The 21,993-nt window shown below is 36.9% G+C and overlaps 1 protein-coding gene across 2 annotated transcripts; it reads left to right on the top strand.

Moving 5' to 3' along the window:
• Positions 1–2,311: 2,311 nt before the first annotated feature.
• On the top strand, positions 2,312–20,158 carry LOC121413609 (MARVEL domain-containing protein 1-like). Of its 2 annotated transcripts, none has more exons than XM_041606501.1 (5): positions 2,312–2,480; positions 11,978–12,162; positions 16,156–16,332; positions 16,876–16,971; positions 18,487–20,158. In XM_041606501.1, the coding sequence occupies exons 2-5, from the start codon at positions 11,998–12,000 to the stop codon at positions 18,670–18,672; spliced, it is 624 nt and encodes a 207-aa protein (XP_041462435.1). In that variant the 5' UTR covers positions 2,312–2,480; positions 11,978–11,997; the 3' UTR covers positions 18,673–20,158. The 2 variants fall into 2 exon arrangements, with proteins under 2 accessions (XP_041462435.1, XP_041462433.1); XM_041606499.1 differs by having other exon boundaries at positions 11,954–12,162.
• Positions 20,159–21,993: the final 1,835 nt, after the last annotated feature.

Genomic DNA, 21,993 nt, shown 5'->3' with positions numbered 1-21,993 from the left:
ATGGATATTAGCTTCGTGGGGGTTTCTTATTATCTTTCTTTTCTGAAAAGAATCAAAACCTAAACGAGAGGTTTTATGTATTCCTCTCTAATTTCATATGTTAATTGCTTTCGCGCTCCACTCGGAAAATGATGGTATTGCCTTTTCCCTTGTTTCCCCACACTTTCTCGACCATATAGGACGAGTGCTTTTTACTTTGAGCAAGTATACAAGTATATCCGGGTATGGATTGAGAGTAGAATTAGGACAAAGTATGAGAAGTTTTTTTTTTTCTTCAAAAATGATCACACAAATTTCTGCGCTTCTGATCAGAGCGGGTAAACTGTAATATTCTCTGCCTTTTCCTCATAGACAATGTCAGTATAGTAAAAAAAAGTGGGAGAATAACATAACTGTAAATTATCTTCAGATTGGATTCTGATATTAGATATGCCAGAAAGCTTCCTACCTTACTAATTTTTAGCACATTATTTTCATATATCCCATTTTAGTTTTGAATCAAGATACATTCCCAGATAATTATGAAACATGATTTTGTTGATTGATACGTCTACCAGATGTGAATACATTAAAAGTTTAGACAGCATTGCTTCACTCCCAAATAACATTTTTTTCCGTCATAAAAAAATGCATAATATATAATACATACAAATGGTTTTGTCATTTTGGAACTACAAACGGAGTTTATTTTGAAAATGTTGAACCTGGGTAAAAATCATGATAATGCATTCTCTATACATATACTGAGGGCGCGCATCCTCTTTGAAAGAAGATTAACATTAATTTTAATTCAATCAGCTATAAACTTCGATGACTTCGTGAGCTTTCAAACTGCCATTAATTTCTGGGACGTCCTACTTGAGATCTCTAAAAATAAGTAAGGTAGAAAATATTTCCCTGTGTCACCGTAAAACGACATTTGTACATTGCCAGTCATTTATATACAGTAGCATAATCAGATGACAAATATTCAAAAGTCCACACTCCCCGCCCCCCAAATAAGGAAATCAATCTAAGATAAAAATGTAGGATTTTCCATACACAAAATGCTAGAAGAAATTCTAAATTTGGTTCATAAGTTTTTCAAGTCACTGTATGTTTAGGCATGTACTGAAATAAACATAAAATAGTTTAAAAGCATCACAAACCATCATCCAGCCCCCTCCCCCCGCTCCTCCTCCCCTTCCCTATCTCCCATTGTATCACTGCCCCATTATGGTATCGATGTAACATAAAATATTCCTGTATATCAAAACATAACTGCCATGAATAAAATAGCTCAAAAACTATATATTATATGTAGATCATTATTTTGATGTCACAATTAAGGTAGTTCGATTTTTGTTTTATGTCATAACCCTTTTGGAAATGTCGCTTTCTTTTGTCCCAATGTGTTTTTAGAATCCCTTATGGTAATTGTTCCTTTATTCATGATGTAATATGCAGTTTATTCCAATTCTTCTGAGCTTCCAAAATATTGTTTGGACTACTAGCTTATTACTTAAGAGGCGATAAGACCAAGAAGTTAGAAGACGAATTGGCACAGTCTCACTTAAACTCAGATGAATGCAGCGATAGATGGACTGAGAAGAATTTAGACTTAAAATGGTATGCTTCGGTCAGAGCCAGAGGGGCGCGGAACCACAGGGGTTGAATCAGAACCCCCACCCACCCTTTTAACCGGGCCTTTTAGAAAAATGTGCACAAAACGTTGAAAAAATTAATGTGGCATTGTCAGCCCCCTCTCCCCACTTTCGGCTCAGCCCCTCCAATCTCCCTCTTTCAAATCAGGCCGGCGGCCCTATGAATGGGTGAAGATTATCTCTGAATGGGCTAAAGCGGATCATTATTACCCCCTCCCACACACACACACACACACAGTAAATTGATTATGATTTTATGCAACTAAAATTTCTTGATGACTTCATTTATTAAAAAAAAATATATATATATATAAGAAAAACCTTAAAATGTTACAAATACATCAAAACCTTTGTCCCTATATATTAACGGAAAGATTACTTTAATTTACAATGACCCACCCACTTTCTTGCATGTTCTTTCTGTCTGGTAATGCCCAATGGGCATTTTATATCACCACTTTGTCATGTTTATATCTTCTCCAATTTAGTATCCCGTCATCAAGTACATCAGCACAGCAACGGTAGCATGATCTATCGGGGCATATAAATATTCTAGTAGCTCCTTTGATAATTAACTATGTAGCGGGCAAAGGGCGTGTTTGTTCTGCCTCTCTACTTATCACTAAACCAAAAATGAACATCATCAACCCCCTTTATCCCTTGATAACTACATTGGTAACCATCTCTAAACACATTCCACATCAATGGATGTGCGTTGTGTATTATTTTCCGTACATTGAGCGTCATTTTCATGTTTTTCTATGCAACAAGCCACTTTCGCCGATATACGATTTTAGGATAAGGACTTAAAGCCAAAAAGGAATCATAATTATTAAGGTAAGTGGGTGACAATACGGGTTAATTTTCTGTCATTAGGGGCCTAACTTATAAAATAACAGTCTAAGGCTAATATTGATTGCGGTTACTATGATAATGACTATACCCGTATAATAATTCATTGTTAATAACAATGTCTATATCAGCTATTAAATTTGTTTTCATGCTTGAAAACAGACAAATTCATTTCAACCAATTGACAACATAATAGGCCTGTGAAAACAGTGAAATAATGTGTTTTATTCACTTTACAAAAATAGGGAATACACCTATTTACTTCTGTTACTTTTTTTTTTAAAAACAATCTATTGAAATAGTTGTATGATTATCAGTATTAAACAACGGTCACAATAATCATATTGGGAAGGATTTGGAAAATCCGCCCACGGATATAATTCAATTTGTTTAAATTTCAAAAATGAGGCCAAAACTAATGTTTAATCTCCGCCAAGCATGATCTATCATATTAGGCTGTATTATGGCCAATCTTGCCCTGTAATAACGTCAATTATAAAACATGGTTTTCATGAAATGGGTTGATACTAATTCGAATGGGGGTGCGATTGGGGCCCTAAAGATCAACCGCTGTATTATACGAGTCAAAAATCATTTATTTTTGCGTTGCACAATGCGGCAACTTATACCATGGTCACATTTGTTCTACGGCGGCCGTACGGCGAGTCGATAACAGCCGTTTTAACACATTTTTGTACCAGCTACATATAGGTGGTTTGAATAAAAAAATAATAAAACGACTGTTTTCGACTCGCCGTACGGCCGCCGTAGAACAAATGTGAACATGGTATTAATTATCATTTATCATTATCATAAAAGCTCGATATACGGTAGGTCTATATACCCCCCCCCCCCGCATTTTCATGTATTTTATTTATTCTTCTCCTGAGATATCAGCAAATCTCGTTTGAGATGTTTTTTTTTGGGGGGGGGGGGGCTATTATTTCTTGTATTGCAAGACGTGTTGTATTAAGATTTTCAATTCCTTTGTCTTGTATATTCATGAATCTCGAGAGAACGAGAGAACAAATTAAATAATCACTTCCTAAAACAGAATGTGGCAGCGGCGTACCCAGGATTTTCCAAAAGGGGAGCAAAATTTTTAGGAGGATATTTCGTCCTCTTAAAAATTTGACGAGCCAAAAAAAAGAAAAAAGGTCTTCAACCAACAAATAAAGGAGACTTCGTACGAGAAAAAAAATGGACAATTAAAAAAAAGGGGGGGTCTTCAGCCGTAAATAAAGGAGACTTCGTACCAGCAGGGGTACGTCCCCTGCATTAGTTGCGGCTCGTCAGGGGCAGTCTGCCCCCCCCCCTTAGGTACGCTAGTTGTTTAGGGATGCTTCTATAGGATGACGAGATACAGAAGAAAGCTTAGTTGACTATTTCCGAATTTTCCGACAAGAAAAAAAAGTGTCTTACAAAAAATCTTACAGACATAAACAGCCATGATAAGGGGAGCATTATTCTATAGGCCTATATGGGCAATGGCATTTTTCAATGAAAGCATAATAACATTGCTAATGAGAGAGAGACAGGGAGATAGTTAGGGGAGCAAGATTATTGTTTTTAATGAAGGGGAGATGGGTGCAACTCTCGAATCTCTCGTTACCCCCAGAAAGAAATTAGACCTCCCTATTCCCGATCAAATAACAAAAGCAAATCTGTCTTTTGCTGACTTATAATTCCATCAAAATTATGTAATTAAGATCAATTAATATAAATAAAGTCAGCGTCAGCTATTAAAAGCTCATAATTGTCGTAACTTGCTTTGACGTGAAAAAGTAGAATATGTACATAAAATATGACTAATAAATGTTAATTCCAAGCACTGCCCCGGCCTATTTTCAGCGCTAATTATTAACTCGCGGCGCCCCCGTTGGGAATCACGTGCAACATGATATGGGTGTCATTATACATCTAAACTCTTCAGCTTCCTGGCACGTCGCGAGATGAAATGTGAGACGGGTAAACAGGTTCTAAAGAACAGTTTCCCCCAAAAAATTGTTGTAAACTGATCGGTGGTGATATTAAATCGAAAGAATATTCAATGAGAAGGGCAGGGGAAGGCTGGTGACGAGATCGAATCCTCTCCCCGACGACTTGGTCTACTTTTTTACATGGCCGCGTTAAATTACGAAAGAAGTATTGACCATCGACGGGACACATAAGGTATTAGATTCTTAAGATATCTTTTGAAGAAGAAAAATGATCTTGCAAGGAACGAGGAATTTCTGACATAACTTTTTATGAAGTCGATAGCAGGTGCAAGTGTCTTAGTTCGCTGTTACTCGGTGTTATGGAACGGATAATTCTGAGACAGAATGAGTTGAAATTTCCTATTTATCGAAGATGATTTCAGTGTCGACCATAACTTCGTTCGATATTAAAGTAGAGTGATATTCTTCTGGAAAGTACTTTATAGCAACTGTTCACAACGTTGAATGTGGAGTTTATATACATCGGATATAACTTGTATTCAAGGAGGATATATTTTGTACTATTGACCGGTTAATATTCTATCATGAAGCTGCGTAAAGCCGTGAATGAATATGAAAATTGCACCGGGAATGTATTACCTTGTTTCGGGAGCGCAGCGGTCAGACCGCACCACGCCGGGAACGGATCGGCAGTCCCGATCGCCTTTCCCGGGAATGGGAATATCTATGTCAGGAATGCAGCGACTGAATATGTAGCCAACAATGGGCATTATATAGCAGCCTATCAGACGAGCTATGGACCCTACGGGGTCAGTCGGGACTCGATTTGTGTCCGGGATACCAGTGCCGTTTTCGGGAATACTTCATACGAGCTTCCCGATTTCATCAACTCCGAATCGGTGTCTATTGGATTACCAACAGAGGAAGGATTTATACATCCAATAGGTTTGTTGTAGAATATAGTTGAAATTAGAGAATTCCACTTTAATTCACTAGGGACTTGGGAACGATTTTTCAAGGGGGGGTACTGGGTTTTTTTTAGTTGACAAGCAAAAAGGCACAAAAAGGGGTGGTCACTCCAAAATGGAGGTGCTTGTGGTCAGAAAAAAAAATCGACAAAGACAAAGAAAAATGTTTTCGCTCATAATGAAGGTGATGTGGTAATTTTTTTTTACAGTCATGCTAGTATACCATTTTGATTTCCAAGAGGTGTTGCCTTTGGTGTATACGCAGCACTCAACAAAAAAAAAGGAAAACCTCTGGGGTGCTTCAGCACCACCAACACCTCCCCCCTCCCCGTTTCACAGAGGATGCAATTGACTTTATATCACAAGAGCAATCAGAAACAAAAACAAAACGAAATGGGGCCCATTTTGCAATATACCTTGATGTTACAGCTATATAGATATAGATGATATATGGCTATAGACTGACCATGGTCAATAATTGGGCCTGTAGGGGCTGATGGCGTTTATTAATCTTTTACTGATATGGGCCCATGCGAATAGAATATTATGATGACAGTAAAAGATTGCTATTTCTAAAAATACAGAAAATAAATTTATAATAATGATAATAATAATATTGTACTTATATAGCGCATAATATTCGTAATCTCTATGCGCTTAACAAATTAATTATTTATTACATAAGAAATCAAGCGAATTATTAATATGGTTTTCATTAAATCAAAATACTATTCTACATTCAACTAATTGTGCTACATTGAAATATACATTGAATTTACATTACACTGCATTATATTTGATAAAACTGCATTATATTTATTATAACTTTAGTTTGGTATTTCGCGAACTCTGTATTTAAACATGAAAAGAAAAGAAAAATCTATATGGCTGGTGAATCCATACAAATTACTGTTTGTACAATCGTATACAAACTATAGTACGAGTAAGTAAATAATCATGTTCTCATGCTGATAGAAACATGTAACTTTATCTGAACAAAGTAGGTTAAATTCCAGATATTAAGTCAAATTTTTAAGCATGAAAATCACAGCATCTGAATGAATATTGACAACAAGAATTATAATGTTCATATATTAAAATGCTTTCAGCTGGAGTGAATTGATAATCTGCTTTGGTACACATTTTGGGAACAAGTCCCAGTTGTTCTTAGAGTCAGGAGTAAATTTAATTATATAATTATTTTTACCAAACGTCCTCAGCCTGAGCATGGAATTCGTTTCCGTGCAGAGTTACTGGGGCACAGATGAGTGAGCACCCGCCCCAATATATATTAATAATAGTAAATAGCATTTACAAGGCCCTGATCTATCTAGTTGCCTATATATTCAGTGGCTGTAGCTCCAGCTGCTAAAGGCGCTTGGTGCATTCAAGCAATTAATCCTGCCGGGTACCCATTAACCTCACCTTTATATATATATATATATATATATATATATGACCATAAAAAGGATGAAATAAAAGGGAAAATACGAAATTATATTCTGGATTTTATGTTCAAATCTGTCACAAAATTACATTTTCATTTGAAAAAAAGATCACATATTTGCTCTTGACTACTAGGAATCCTCCCTCTCCATGCAAGCACACCATCTTCCGCCCCGCCCCCCCCCACCCTCTTCAAAAATGATTAGTCTCTTACGCCCCACAAATGTCAACCCAATCACAAAACCCAGACAACCATCAAAAGAAACTTGAAGATTTTTTTTTCTAAACACTTGGGTGCAGTCCTTGCAAATTAAAGAAATGAAAATTATTAAAAATACAATAAGAATTATTTTTATCATTCACGAAAACGTGACTTAATTCGCCTAACGAAAAGTTCGGATGAAATTCGAGGGGTGCTGGCATTACGAATCTTCTCATCTTACCTCGGCCGATCTAGTTCCGGAACAATTACATTTTCAACAAGTGTTGCTAATCCGCCGACAGATAGTTCGTCAGTCATCTAAATCCTATGAATTATTACACATCCCTCGTAATCTTTTAGCTCGATTATCCGCTTTTTCCTAAATCTACAAGCATTAACCTCAGAATATGTTACAGTCTGTAGTTTGTCCGTTATGAACATGACTTTACAGAAATTCTCAAACATATCAGATATTACTTTACATTCATTTTAGTGTTATAGATATCTTCCCCATCATCATTGCAGATATTCTTACAACAACAAGTGGTTGATCCAGGAGGGGGTTCAAGGGACGTACACCCCTTTATCATAATTGGTATTAATTGCCCATTTAAGCATACATAATTTTAATGTAATAATATTGCATTTTGCGCGGAGTCTCCTTTTTTCTTCAAATTTGTTATTATGCGCTTCCTCTTTAATTCAAAATCAATTTTCATGTTTCAATTTCAATTTATTTCATTCCGCTCAACTCATTTTAACAACATAAAAAAAACATACACAGATATATTATTATAACCATAAAAATGAACAAAATTATCATCTTGGATCGGCCACTACACAACCAAGGAACAAAGCCTAAATCAACAACTTTTTATTCTGGAAATAAAGATAATGTATAATCATGAAGCAAGAATTCAAGAAACAGATAATGACAATACACATTGATTGATCACTGGATTAGCATATACATTGACATGTTATGATAATCAACACTGAATTGAAATGAATTGAATAATAAATAACATTTATATAAAGCGCTTTATCAATCTACGACTGCTCAAAGCGCTTCACAGTTAGGCGCACACTTGCTAAACCAAGAAGATATCACCTCTAACTCCTTGGATAAACCAACCATAATGACGGTTGTTTCCTACCGGTACCCCATTAGCACCTGGGTGAGAGTGGCAAAGTGTGGATTGACGCCTTGCCAAAGGACGCTAGGCAATGGTGGGATTTGAACACACGACCCTCTGATTACAAAGCGAGAGTCAGAACCGCTACACCACAGCACTTCCATGCATGTAAAAAAAAGAAAGCTTTGAATAAAAGTGTTTTTTTTTAATACAAGATGTGTGAAAAGTATATCAGAAAATAAAAATATATTTCGAGAAAAATCGATCGATAATAGTGTATTCCATGCATAGTATTTGTATGAATCCATTTGACTATTTTGCTATTGTCATATAACACCTGTATGTTCTCATTAAAATGCACATAACAGTGGCGGATCCAGAGGGGGGCGCCCCGGCGCGCGCCCCCCCCCCCCCTATTTTCGCCGGATTTTTTTTTTTTTTTTTTTTTTTGATGGTTATATTTACTGGATTGGTACAATGAAGTCAATTTCAAGGGCTAGATCTAGTCAAAACTATATTTTAACTTACGCTCATGGCCTTTGTGTTCGCACAAATGCACCTCTGTCATACTCTTACCGTGTTTACACAGTGACACGGCTCGGGGGTTCGACACGCGAGCCGTGCTCAACACGGCAATTTTATTCTGTGTAAACGCGATCAGTGTGATCCGCGAGCCGTGTCGAACACGGCTTTTTCGATCCGCCAAAATCGTAGGTTTCAACCCGCGAGCCGAGTCAGACTCGGCAATTTTTTCGTGTGTAAACAGAAAGCCGTGTCGAACTCTCTTGACCTAGGTCACTGCGCGCGCTTTCACTTTTGGCATTGTTGTTGTTCGCACGGACAAGATTCGATTCCGGCGGTGAATTTCCCGCGTTTAATTTGCGACGTCATAATTCTTCTTCCGTTCGAGATCCGCGAGCCGTGTTGAACTCGCCTTTTTATATGTACGTATAAACGCGATCTCTGATCCCTTCTTCGCAGTGTTCAACCCGGCTCGCGGATTCAACACGCGAGCCGAGTCAATGTGTAAACACGGTATGTATTGCAATATGTAAATTCCGGAATTCCAGGGCGCGCAAGTCGATTGGTTGGAAAGTTGCACCACTTGTAATCGGGAGTTGCAGTGCAGTGACCAGTGTGAAGATGTTGGATTGGATATCATTATTTCCCGAAATTTTGTGTTTTTTGTAACATGCGTTTGTCCGTCTTTATGGCAAATACATGTAAATTGTAAGTAACAGATCGCGAGAGAAATTGTCAACGATGCGAATGATAATGTCTATCCCCGAGATTATTCTTCACTCAAAGATGAAGCCCTATATCGGGCGCCACGTGCGCAGCATTATCATTCTGCCTTGGTCATGTACGTTTTCACTGAAATGTATAGGTCAGACATATTTGTATTTAATGTAAACTAACTTTTACACTTTCTGGTAGATTCAGAGGCATATTATCCAGGGCGCCCCAACTAAGTTTCGCCGAAGCAATCATTCCAACGAATTATCAAGGAGCAAAATTGTATATTCTCAATCACCAGTCGACCCCACTCCGCGTTTGCTGTGTATAGGCAGCTATATGTCAGCGTAAGGAGCGAAGATTTTATGTGACGGGGGGGGGGGGGGGGGTGGGGGGAGAATAAAAATACTTTCGTGCTGGGGAAAAACGTCCCGAGGACACATTGTGTATTGTTAAAAAGTAGAAATTGTGACATTAACCCCCCCCCCCTTACCCCATTTTTAATGTTTGATAATCTATAGGTTTGCTGATTACAATATATCTTTAAAAAAAAATTGCCAGCAAAATCGAAAAAAAAATAGTTTTAAAAATCTAGGGGGGGGGGACGACCTCCCCCGAAATATTTGAGGGAGAACACGTCCCCCGTACCCCCCCCCCCCCCCGATCGCTGCATGTTGCCATACGACTAAACAATTCTCGTTTGAAACACACAATGTAAATACACAAATGACAATAAACAGAATGGATTATTCGGAACTTATCGATTACAAGTCTCAGTTTCGTATCATTTAAATTTGACGTTTCAATCACACGATGCAAGCAAGTGAAGAGCCTTTGCCAAATGTATGTTTTGAATGACCGCTTATACGGTGTGTGACTGGAAACCAACTCCTAAATGAGTCAGTGTCTTTTATTCATGAAGTTACAGTGATTTAAGTGTGCATTTTTCTTCTAAAGGTGCTCTCAAAATACGACTTGACATGATTTTTTGAAAAAGTCCTTGCCGTAGGAGGGGGGTATCCCCCTCCCACACCCTCCCCCCGCTCGGTCGCTTCGCTCCCTCGCTGCTGGCGCCCCCCCTATTTAAAAATCCTGGATCCGCCCCTGCATAACCAGGTGACGGTGACTATCATTGGATCAAAGGAATTAAGGATCGCGTTAATCATCCATCTCTTCATAGGTCCAGATAAAACGGTTCCCTGGATAAATAAAGATTGAACTTGAAACCTTTCTTTGTTCTCAAACACTGTGGATGTATGCTAATTTGTTATCATGATATATTATGTTAGTAAATATGTTCGCCCTACGTATTATGTTAATCCAGATAAATTATATCCATGGCCTTTATGTTTGCATCTAATCATTTCTTTCTAAATTTGATTCAGCTAAGATGAAATTTAAAAGTTCGATGGAGTATGATTTAATGATATTCAATAGAAATAAATTGGAAAAATATTTTAAGATTATATTTATGAAATTATTTTCGGAGGAACTCACCCGTCATCCTATACTCATTATGTATATAATAATAAATTTAAAAAATCCAAGTTAACACTTCGAATTAAAAACTGAAATTCAACCGAAGAGACAGAATTATATTATTACCAATCACTGTGATCATATACATTTTTATAGGAAAACGCAGTTGTCTATATGCAGGAAACAGAGGATGGTGCACTTTGGCGACTTTGCTATATAGTTGGCTATGTTCCATTTATTCTTAAAAACTGCAACTATCATAAATTATCACTGACATAATTAGGGAATTATTGTAAAGGGTACATGAAATGGGAAAATTATCCATGATTGATAAAACTATATTGTTTATTTTCCGTTCGAATCCCTGGCCACCCTCACCCGACTCCAGTTCTCTTTGGTCTATTGGCATCAAGATCTGTTGGATAACACCTGAATTTCGCGAAATAGATTCGAAGTTACGATTTCTAATTTGGTTCAGTATGCTATCTACGAATCATTAATTTCAGGGGATTTGTGCGACAAGTTGCAAACTAGATCTGAATTATTTAGTCATTCACTAAGTCTTTTCATAGCTTGTTACCTAGGTAACTTTTCACAATGACTGAGAAATTGTTTTCGCTCGCTCCATCTCTCCCTCTCTTTTATTTTATTCCTCTGTCAATGTCTCCATAACCCCTCCCTAACACACATAATCTCACCTGACCTCCATTCCAATCTCTATAACCAACCCCCCTCCTTTTTTTTCTTTTTCATTCTTCTTCTTCTCCACCTTTCTGTTTCACCCCCTTCACGTCCCTGTACCACCACTTCCTCTCTTCATTCTCTCTTCCCCTCTCCTATCACCTTACCCCCCCCCCACGCGCACACCCACACCTTTCATTATCTCATTTCAAACATTGTCTGTACCCATCTTTCTCTTTTCTCATTCGATTATTTTTCTCCATTTCCTCTCCTCCCCCTCCTCCACCACCTCCTCCTACTCCACCCCTCCCCCTCTCTCTTATCGCCCCATCATGCCTAGTTCTTTCTTCCTTCTATCTCCATAATACAGGGAATTACATCTCCATTTTCGCAGATCCAAGTCGCCTCTCCATCATGGCTACCGAGAAGAGTCCCGACCAGCCGGCCGTCATCACGACCACGACGGTCACATCGCATACGACCACCACCAAACAGATGAAATCAAGTTCGGGTGTCGGAATTCAATTCGATAAGTCTTTTGCCAAGTCGCCTCAGGGCGTCCTTGCCCTCATAGAAGCCGTAAGTTTCCCTTTGTTCCCCTACATTTCTCTTTAATTATACCGTTCCTTTTCTGTTTTGATCGATTCGTAATAAGTGAATATATATTGTTACATAAAACCAACTGTCTGAATATCCATCTTACCTGTTTTATTTCCTCTCCCTCTGTCCCTCTGTCCATCACTCTCCTCCTCCCTATCACCCCCCCCCCCCCCCCTCTCTCTCTCCCGCTAACACACACGCGGGTCGTGTGGTCCAGTGGTTAGAGCATTTGACTCATAATCGGAAGGTTGTGAGTTCAAATCCCAACTCTGCCATTGTCTCCACTTTGATAAAAAAGGCCCAAGGGTAATATCTGTCGTCTATAAGGTCAGCCACTATGACTGATAGACGTAAAAGGTTTCCTAGGAAATTGGTTATATATACCAGCTTGGCGTTTACCAGCAAAAATGCTGTCCTGCATGCCGAGTTCATATAAGGGAGTTACCATAAACAGAAACAGAAACACCCGTCTTCCTATTTCTCGTAGTCTTTCTTTTTCTCTCTTGTATACTATTTTAAAGTGTTTCCCATTTTCTCGGCACTGATATAATATGTCATACATATTTTCTGAAACTCTTCCTAAATTTATGAAAGAAAATATAAACATTGTGAAGTAAAAAAAAAATAGTGGGTTTTACAGCGTCATGCACGTTGCCTTTGCTTTAATCCTCCCTAAGAATGTTCATAGTACCATAGACAATTCTGAATTCTACTTACCTGGCTACAATATGTTCTTGTCTAAGGAACCAAAGCGTGGAGTAATAATTTATGTCAAACACGGATTGTATGCAAAACAAGTTGAGTTTCCTGACATGAACTTTGTGGAGAGTGTATGGTGTTCAATTGTAAATGACTCTGGTTCTACACTATTTGGCTGTATATACCGCAGTCCAAATAGCGATTCCAGGAATGATGAGGCGCTGATATCACTTATGAAGAAAGCAGAGAATTTAAGGTACGATAATCTGGTTATTACAGGAGACTTTAATCTTCCTACAATTGCTTGGGATTCGCTGGATGTTACACGGCCAGATCAACAATTTGCACAGAGATTTCTAGACACAACTTTAGACTTGTTTCTTTTCCAACTGGTGAATCAGCCTACAAGATTTAGAGATGGCCAGCAGGCAAACATTCTGGACCTGATACTGACAAATTCTGAAAATTCGGTGGATAATGTGTCATATAAAGCCGCACTAGGAAAAAGTGACCACATTGTGATTCAGTTCAATTTGAGTCTGGAGTTTAAGCAGGCTATGTCACACCCTCGATATGCCTATTTCAGAGGAAGATACAATGATATGAGAAACTTTGTTCAGGACCATCAGATTTTCGACTTTGAAGAGGATCAAGATGTGGAAGACAAATATAACTTGTTTAAAGACAATATTGACAAATTAACCGAGGAGTTTGTACCCAAGTCAACTGCATCTTCAACTACTAAAGCAGAACCATTATGGATGAACTCAGAAGTCAAATCTGCAATTAAGAGGAAGCACAAGGCATGGAATGTTCATCAAAGTCAAAGGTCGGCTCAATCTAGATGTGTTTTCAATCGAATTAGAAATGAGACTACAAGAGTTATCAATCAAGCCAAAAGAAAGTTTGAGTCCAAGTTAATCTCAGAATTGAAGACTAATTCCAAGAGTTTCTGGAAATATGTTCAGAGTAAACTAAAAATAAAGCACGACATCAGTCTTCTTTCAAGACCTGATGGATCCTTGACGTCTGATGATGAGGAGAAGGCAGTACTTTTGAACAATTTTTTCAGCTCTGTGTTTACGAAGGAGGATTTGATGACCATGCCAGATATTTCTGACAGAAGTTATGCCAAACCTTTGACATCTATCAACATTGACACTGACAAAGTCCTTAAAGTGTTACAATCACTGGACCAGTCCAAGTCTCCAGGCCCAGATAGGGTACACATCAAAGTACTCAAGGAACTCGGTGAACACGTCACCCCAATACTCTCAAATGTGTTCAATGCATCTCTAGAGGAAGGAAAAGTTCCCTCTAAGTGGAAGCTAGCAGATGTAGTTCCATTGCACAAGAAGGGAGATAAGACAGCTCCAGGAAATTACCGTCCAGTTAGTTTGACGAGTGTGGTGAGCAAAATAATGGAAACCATGGTGAGGGAAGAAATAGTGCAGCATATGAATGAAAATAGTCTGTGGTCAGAGCACCAGCACGGTTTTCGCAAAGGAAGATCTTGTTCATCTCAACTTCTCGAAGTGATTGAAGATTGGAGTAATATTCTGGACAATGGTGGTAATGTGGACTGCATTTACCTCGACTACCAAAAGGCTTTCGATAGTGTTCCGCATGAAAGACTGCTGAAGAAATTGCATGCTTATGGTATCCAAGGGAAGATTCTGCTTTGGATTAAAGCATTTATATCTAATAGGAGCCAGAGAGTAAATGTCAATGGATCATTTTCACATCATGTACCTGTTACCAGCGGAATTCCTCAAGGGAGTGTGCTCGGCCCCGTTCTCTTCATTATTTACATTAATGATCTCCCCGAGGTTATATCTGGTAACTCATCGACAGTCAAAATGTTTGCAGATGATACCAAACTCTACTCTTCTGTTAACAATAACAATGATGGTGAGGTGTTGCAGCAAGACTTGGACAGTCTTTCAAATTGGTCCAATACATGGCAACTCCCCTTTAATACGTCAAAATGTAAAGTGATGCACTTAGGTAGAAAAAGTTCAGACAGGATTTATAAAGTTATTAAAGATGGTATGATTTCCGACATTGCATCAGTATCGGAGGAAAAGGACTTGGGAGTTACTTTCGATGATAAACTCAAGTTTAATCAGCAAGTCGGAAGAGTTGTCGCTGCAGCAAACAGAAAACTTGGAATGATCAGACGTACCTTTTCATCTTTTGATCAAGAAGGATTCCTACTTCTGTACAAGACACTAATAAGGCCTGTCTTAGAATATTCCTCATGTGTATGGCATCCTATCTACAAAAAAGATATTGAGAAGCTTGAAAAGGTGCAACGAAGAGCAACTAAACTTCTGACTCCATTAAGGGACCTCAGCTACCCTGCACGCCTCCAAAGCCTGAAACTGCCTACACTTGCCTATAGGAGACACCGAACAGACATGTTGCAGATCTTCAAATTATTGACCGGTATTGACGACTTCTGTGCAGACCAATTCTTTACACTGTCTAGATCAGAGAGAACACGTGGACACAAATTAAAAATTCATAAGAATCGGGTTCGTTCAAAGCTGAGACAAGGTGTATTCTCTCAGAGAGTTGTTACTCAATGGAACAATCTACCAGATGAAGTTGTGAACAGTCAAACTGTCAACATGTTCAAATCACGTTTGGAAAAGGTGTGGAAAAGGTCCTTGAACATGTACAATCCAGATGAAAATTTTCTTTGTCCATGCTCTACCCATGCCACTCAACGCCAAATAAGTTTTAGGTACCAACGTTTGGATACAGAGGGGCAAATAAGTTGTGTATAACTTTATGCCTACTTCCAAGGTAAATTCCAAGGTAAATACTGAACGAGCTGATGTGCACAACATGCACTTATCTTGACTAGAAAGTTACGCGCAAAGCGCGAATAAGTCAGTAAAACGGGTACCGGTAGTTCAAGAAAATTCAAGAACACATATTTGGTCATCGAGGCCTGTGAGATTTCAGTAGTTTGAGTCTTGAAAAAGCGGGGTACAGACACAAAAAAAAATCAAACGCTGATTATGCAAATACAACACAATGGTTTAAAATTGCACGGTTTTTTTAAATGTAAGGGTATACTCCCTACATCAATTAACAAGTATAATTAAAAGTAGGGTGATGTCTGATACTATGTAACTCATCAAATTTTACTTGTGTATATACTCCCAGAAATTTTATCCGAGCGTTTTTAGAATGGCATTCCATTTTTATTCATTTTGATATAATCTGTAAATATACATCATTTCTGTATTTTTCTAATTTCAGTTCTATTCTTTTGTGGCGTTTGTCATCATCGCGGCGAGTGATCGCCAGATATATAAATCGGGTAGTTTTGCTTTCTTTATGACGGTCACCTTCATCGTTTTCTTTTTCACGATGTGCTACTACATTGGTGAGGTCACAAACCTACGATACAAGCTACAGTTACCATGGACGATACTGGTAATATTTAACTTCGATTCGATTATATCTCACCCCCCCCCCTTTCTCCACCCCCAAGAGTTTTGAAATACTCGACTACACAGAATGTAAATCACTGAAAATGTTATCATTTACGTGATTTTGAGTAATTCCTAAGCGTGTCTATTAGACACGTTATTTTGTGTTCGTTTGTGTCATGTCTGTATATTTCATTTTGGCAATACAATACAAAGAAATGACAAAAGGTCAATAAATTGAATATTGTTTTTAGTATTTCAGCTGAGTCTTATATTTCCATCTTAATTTAATTTCTATTGAAAAATAGTATACATATTTAAAACCTACAATGTGTTGCCCAAATTGTCTAAGTGTTTTTTTACATTGTTTTCAACGGATACAAATATTTATGTTTATATATGGTATTCAATTTGTTTTTGTTTGATGGAAATGAAATAAATAAATTTGAATTTGAATTATATGAATCATGCTCTATTCTAATTTGATAATCATCACATTTCTTTCATCTCACTCAAATCCCATGAACTATTTCATTTTTTTATATAGGATATGTGGATCTACTCCATATACATCTTAACCTTGTTGATATCATCTTCTTTGGTAGCAGCTAATGGATATTTACCCAACCACGGTGCAGGAGCGGTAAGTACAACAGATGTAGGGTTTTAAAAGTAGGAGAGAACGGTCTATTCAAATTTGAATAGATGAGAGGGCACTTAAAGGCCAAGTCCACCCCAACAAAAAATTGAATTGAATAAAAAGAGAAAAATCCAATAAGCATAACACTGAAAATTTCATCAAATTCGGATGTAAAATAAGATATGACATTTTAAAGTTTAAGTTAAGTTCGCTTTAATTTTACAAAACAGTTTATGCACATCCTCGGTACGCAAATGAGGAGACTGATGACATCATCCAGTCACTATTTCTTTTGTATTTTATTATGTGAAATATGAAATATTCTCATTTTCTCCTCATTGTCAAGTGAAACAACGATTGATTCCTCCCTGAACATGTGGAATTTATATTGTTTAATACTATATGTTTCAGTCAAATTGGTCCCTATTGTCAAATCTGTAAAAAAATTGAAACATTGTATAATTCAAACAATAAAAACAAAAGAAATAGTGAGTGATGGACATCATCGTCTGTCTCATTTGCATGTCACTGAGATATGCATATCACTGTTATATGAAAAATAAGCGAAACTTTAGAATATCATAACTTTCTTATTTTACATCGGATTTTTATGAAATTTTAAGCATAATGATAGTTTGATTTTTATCTATTCAAATCAACATTTATTGGGGTGGACTTGGCCGTTAATTTTGACAAGAAACTACATACTAGTAGTCCTTCCACGCAAGAAAGAACACAGTTTGTTCACAGTTTGTTTACGGTGTGTTTCCAGTTAGTGCGTTCCTCGTGTGTTCAGTGTTTGTTTAAAGTGTGCTCACAGCATGTTCCCCATTGTGTTCACAGTGTGTTCCCATTGTGTTAACAATGTGTTCACAGTGTGTTCACGGTGTGTTCACGGTGTGTTCACAAGGTATTTACTATATGTTCATTGGTGCTTTTTTTAAGTGTGTTCACAGTGTGTTTCACATTGTGTTCACAATGTGTTCACAATGTGTTCACGGTGTGTTCACAGTGTATTCACCATATGTTCATCGGTGCTTTTTTAAGTGTGTTCACAGTATGTTTCCCATTGTGTTTACAATGTGTTCACAGTGTCCTCCCATTGTGTTCACAATGTGTTAACAGTGACATCCGTGTTATTATCAGAATATTTGAAGTCAATTTTCTGCGTCAGTGTCTCAGTTAATCTTCAAATAATCAATTAATTTAATGAGTTTTATTCCAGGTTGTCATTTTTTCTGCCTGTAATGACAATCCTCCTTCAAATGGTAAATGTTAAAATTATAGTAGATTGTATTTGTCTAGAAAGAAATTTCATTTAGTCCATTTTAATCTATGATTCATGCCCAGGAAACAGTAACCAATATATTATTTTTGTTATGTAATGAACAATACATTATACGAATAATCGAGCTTGAACCATTCTTGCCTTTTCTCAGTTCAGTTTTTGGCTCTCTCGTTCAATCTTAGTTCTAATCTTAGTTCTAATCTTTTCATTGTACTTTTTTCTTCTTCCAGACTTTAGGTTTTGTTGTAATGCAGCTCTACATGATCAGCCTTGTCCTTACGATAATGCAATTTCGGGCAAACCAAGCTCTTAACCAACAGTCGACGGGGGCTATGGGGGTTGACAACACAGCTAACACAATAGGGGCAGGGGCGGCCCCCGACAATTTTTATAATGGCCCTGGGCCAGCATATTAGTTTAATAATCTTCTTTCAAATTTTTATACATTCAAAAGGGGAGGGGGTCATGACATTGTCATCTAAAGTTTTTAATTAAGTGATATGATTATATTTCTATGTGATTCGTCTTACGAATAGACTATGCAGATATTCTATCAGTTAGAAGAGATATTGTATATTATATTTTTCATATTCCATGTAGACCTATAAGAATTATCTAACAGCGTGACCGTCATGTTTAATGTGTTTGTGTATAGTCTTTATTATTGATCGTGTGCTATCCGTTTATTAGTTCATGCAATCTGTGCCACCTTGTTTTTTTAACTTTTAAAGTGGTCAGAGAGAAAGAAAACGGACCGTTCAGCGAATATTATTATTAATAATAATAATATAGGTATATTTACCCAGGGAAGCCACTTCAGTTCCGAAAGCTGTTCTCCCAGTTATACTGGTGGGCCCTGCTATTATTACATCGGCTTTAGCTGGGCTGCCTAGGCGCTCAAAGCATTCAAGGAATTTCTTCCTACTGGGTACCCATTCATCTCACCTGGGTCGAGTGCTTATATACGAACTTATCATGTTTATATTATTATCTGGGTAGATCAGCTCTTTAATCTGCTTTGGCATCAATATAAATTTATGATTTATTTACAGGGTATGCTTCATTCTAAAGTACATTATGATAATAAGCATTCAGTATAATTGTTATGATTGCATATACAATGTTATCATTGTATTATAACACAAAATGTTCATGTCAAGTGAATGAAGATTATTGATAGATTAAATTAAATTCATTATTGTAATGCAAAACTTAACAACTTTCAGTTAAATGCAAAGCATTTCTTCAAATTTCGTTACCATCTTAGTTGCTCGTGTCCATTTTGTACAAGCAAAAAACATGGTTTTCTATCAATGTGCAGCTGTGTTATTAATAAAATACTATATATTTCACATTTTTCATATATCTGTCTCTTTGAATTTCAAAATCGTATCACAATTATGTTAATGAAGCATGAAGTTTTGTAATCATGATAAAATTGTAGTAATTAATTCATTTAGTTATACATGTATTTCATTTTTTTACTATATATGTTCATTATTATATTACAATTCAATGCGTGTAATTTGTTATAACAAATTACACGGAATGAATTGTAATATTAACATTCGGGGCAAACGGGAATCCCCACTAATAAAAAAAAATATGTTTTCAAAGCTTTATGGTCCAACTGAAACAATAATTGTTGAAAAAAAAAACATTCAAATTAATCAGCTATATACCATGTTTATATTTCGATTTGTACCTTTCCTTTTCTATTTTCCTTTTAAGATGGTCAGACGGTAAGATCAGATTATAAAATAGTTTTCTTGGACATTAACAGGCTTTTACATCGAATACAAATTGAGTGCGGCGAGAAAGGTATTTGATTCGATAATGGTATTCACGTGAAATCTTGTACATTTCATTTTTATTGGAAAAATAAATTGACTGAGAAAAGTGTATCATGTTAGCAGTGATTTATTTTGTTAAACCCGACTCCCCATTAATATCCTATTTGATTTACTCCGATATGTTGTTTTCGTTTTTATTGTCCTTTCAATCGTACCTCCTTGTATATTTCCCTCTGTGCCTTCCATTTTCTCTGTCCCCCAAATATGTTGCCCATTATAGTTTATTTGTACTTTGTACTTTAGATCATTTCATATTCTGTTATTTTTTATGCTCACATGTCCATGTCCAACCAAATTACAAACATTTGCAGATCAGTTCGCTATCAATTGCGCAATATTGGCTTCATAAGAAAAATATCTCACTCGCTCAGCAACAGAGAAACTGGTACATTCACTCATTTCTTCACGATTCGATTTTGGTAATAGCCTCCTTTACAACTTACCAGATTCTCAACTTGGAAAATTGCAAAGGTTGCAAAATGCAGCTGCGCGTATTGTAACTCTATCTAGCAAGCGCAGCCACATCACCCCTATATTAACAACTCTTTAAAAACTCTGCATCATTACCAACCCTCAAGAAATTTACGATCCTCATCATCTAATCTCTTACAAATTCCAGTTGCTAAGAAATCATGCGGGGAGCGGGCCTTTGCTCATGCAGGACCTAGCCTGTGGAATTCTCTCCCACACAGTTTGAAAACCCAGACTTCAGCGACCACCTTCAAGGGCAACCTGAAAACTTACCTGTATAAAAGCGTTTTTTGATAGACATTGACTTATTGTTCAGACATGTATTACATGTATATGTAAATAATTTTTGTTGTTCTGCTCTGAAGCGCCTTGAGCATCTAATCAAGATGGAAAGTGCGCTATGTATTATTATTAATGTTAGAATAAGCCAATACCTTCTCTCTCACCCTCCCCCTCTCTCTCTCGTCTCCCCTTCCTTTCTCCACCATTCCTTCTGTCACCCTCTAAAAGGTTTCTCTCCCTTTTCCATCATGTCCATTCTCTCCAAACATAACATATTATGTTATAAAACAAAGAATGAAACCTGCGAGCTTAAACTGAACAATCTTTATTCAGATCAAACCAGTTACACTCACCATGATACTTGAATAATGATAACAATCATAAGTCACTTTTTCTGGGTTCTGTTGCAGAAAGAGCTGGTTACAATCATATGCAACTAAGAAACCCATACACACTTCCAATATGGATGCATCTGATTGAATGACATTGAAATTATGTTGGATTTTTGTTAGTTGAGATTGACTGCAGCTCTTTGAGAATCAGACCCGAATAAAACATTACAACATGTATGGTGCAATGAGCTGCTGTAATACATGATTAAATAAAGTATAAATGACACAGTAAAATGCATTCCAAATGCATGTATTTTGCTAAGTTTACATAAATCAAAGTTTCAGAATATTCACATTTTACATAATGTTCATTTTGTTGGTTCACTCATATTCTCATTATAAATTTCAAATAAAGGAAGAAACTATTTCCCTATGGCACAAACAAAAAGGAGCACAACATACAAGACATTCAGAGGTAAATGTAAACTGATTTCAAATAATTGATTTTCAACTTCTCTCTTGAACAGTTCGTTGTTTAACCCGATATCGTTGAACTATACAAATCAATGAAAAGAATTAGAATCTAAGAATTATTATTGCTAAATGATCGAAGGACATTAATATGCCAATAATGCCGGTCAAGTACAAGGATGCTAGATAATATATAGGGCATAAGGTTAATTAAATAATCATGGATTAAATACAAATACCAAAAATAAAGCTTAAAACAAAGTATAAATCAATTTAAAAAATGACCATGCTTTCCGAACTTATAGGCTCCACATGATATAACAATTGA

This window comes from Lytechinus variegatus, chromosome 4, assembly GCF_018143015.1.
Source record: "Lytechinus variegatus isolate NC3 chromosome 4, Lvar_3.0, whole genome shotgun sequence".
Taxonomy (NCBI): domain Eukaryota; kingdom Metazoa; phylum Echinodermata; class Echinoidea; order Temnopleuroida; family Toxopneustidae; genus Lytechinus; species Lytechinus variegatus.
This window is presented reverse-complemented; position numbering and strand designations above follow the sequence as displayed.

Coding starts and splice junctions, on each gene's coding strand:
- LOC121413609 (XM_041606501.1), top strand. CDS start 11,998: ATGGCTACCGAGAAGAGTCCCGACCAGCCGGCCGTCATCACGACCACG. Junction 12,163..16,155: donor TCCTTGCCCTCATAGAAGCC/GTAAGTTTCCCT, acceptor TTCTAATTTCAG/TTCTATTCTTTTGTGGCGTT. Junction 16,972..18,486: donor CCAACCACGGTGCAGGAGCG/GTAAGTACAACA, acceptor TTCTTCTTCCAG/ACTTTAGGTTTTGTTGTAAT.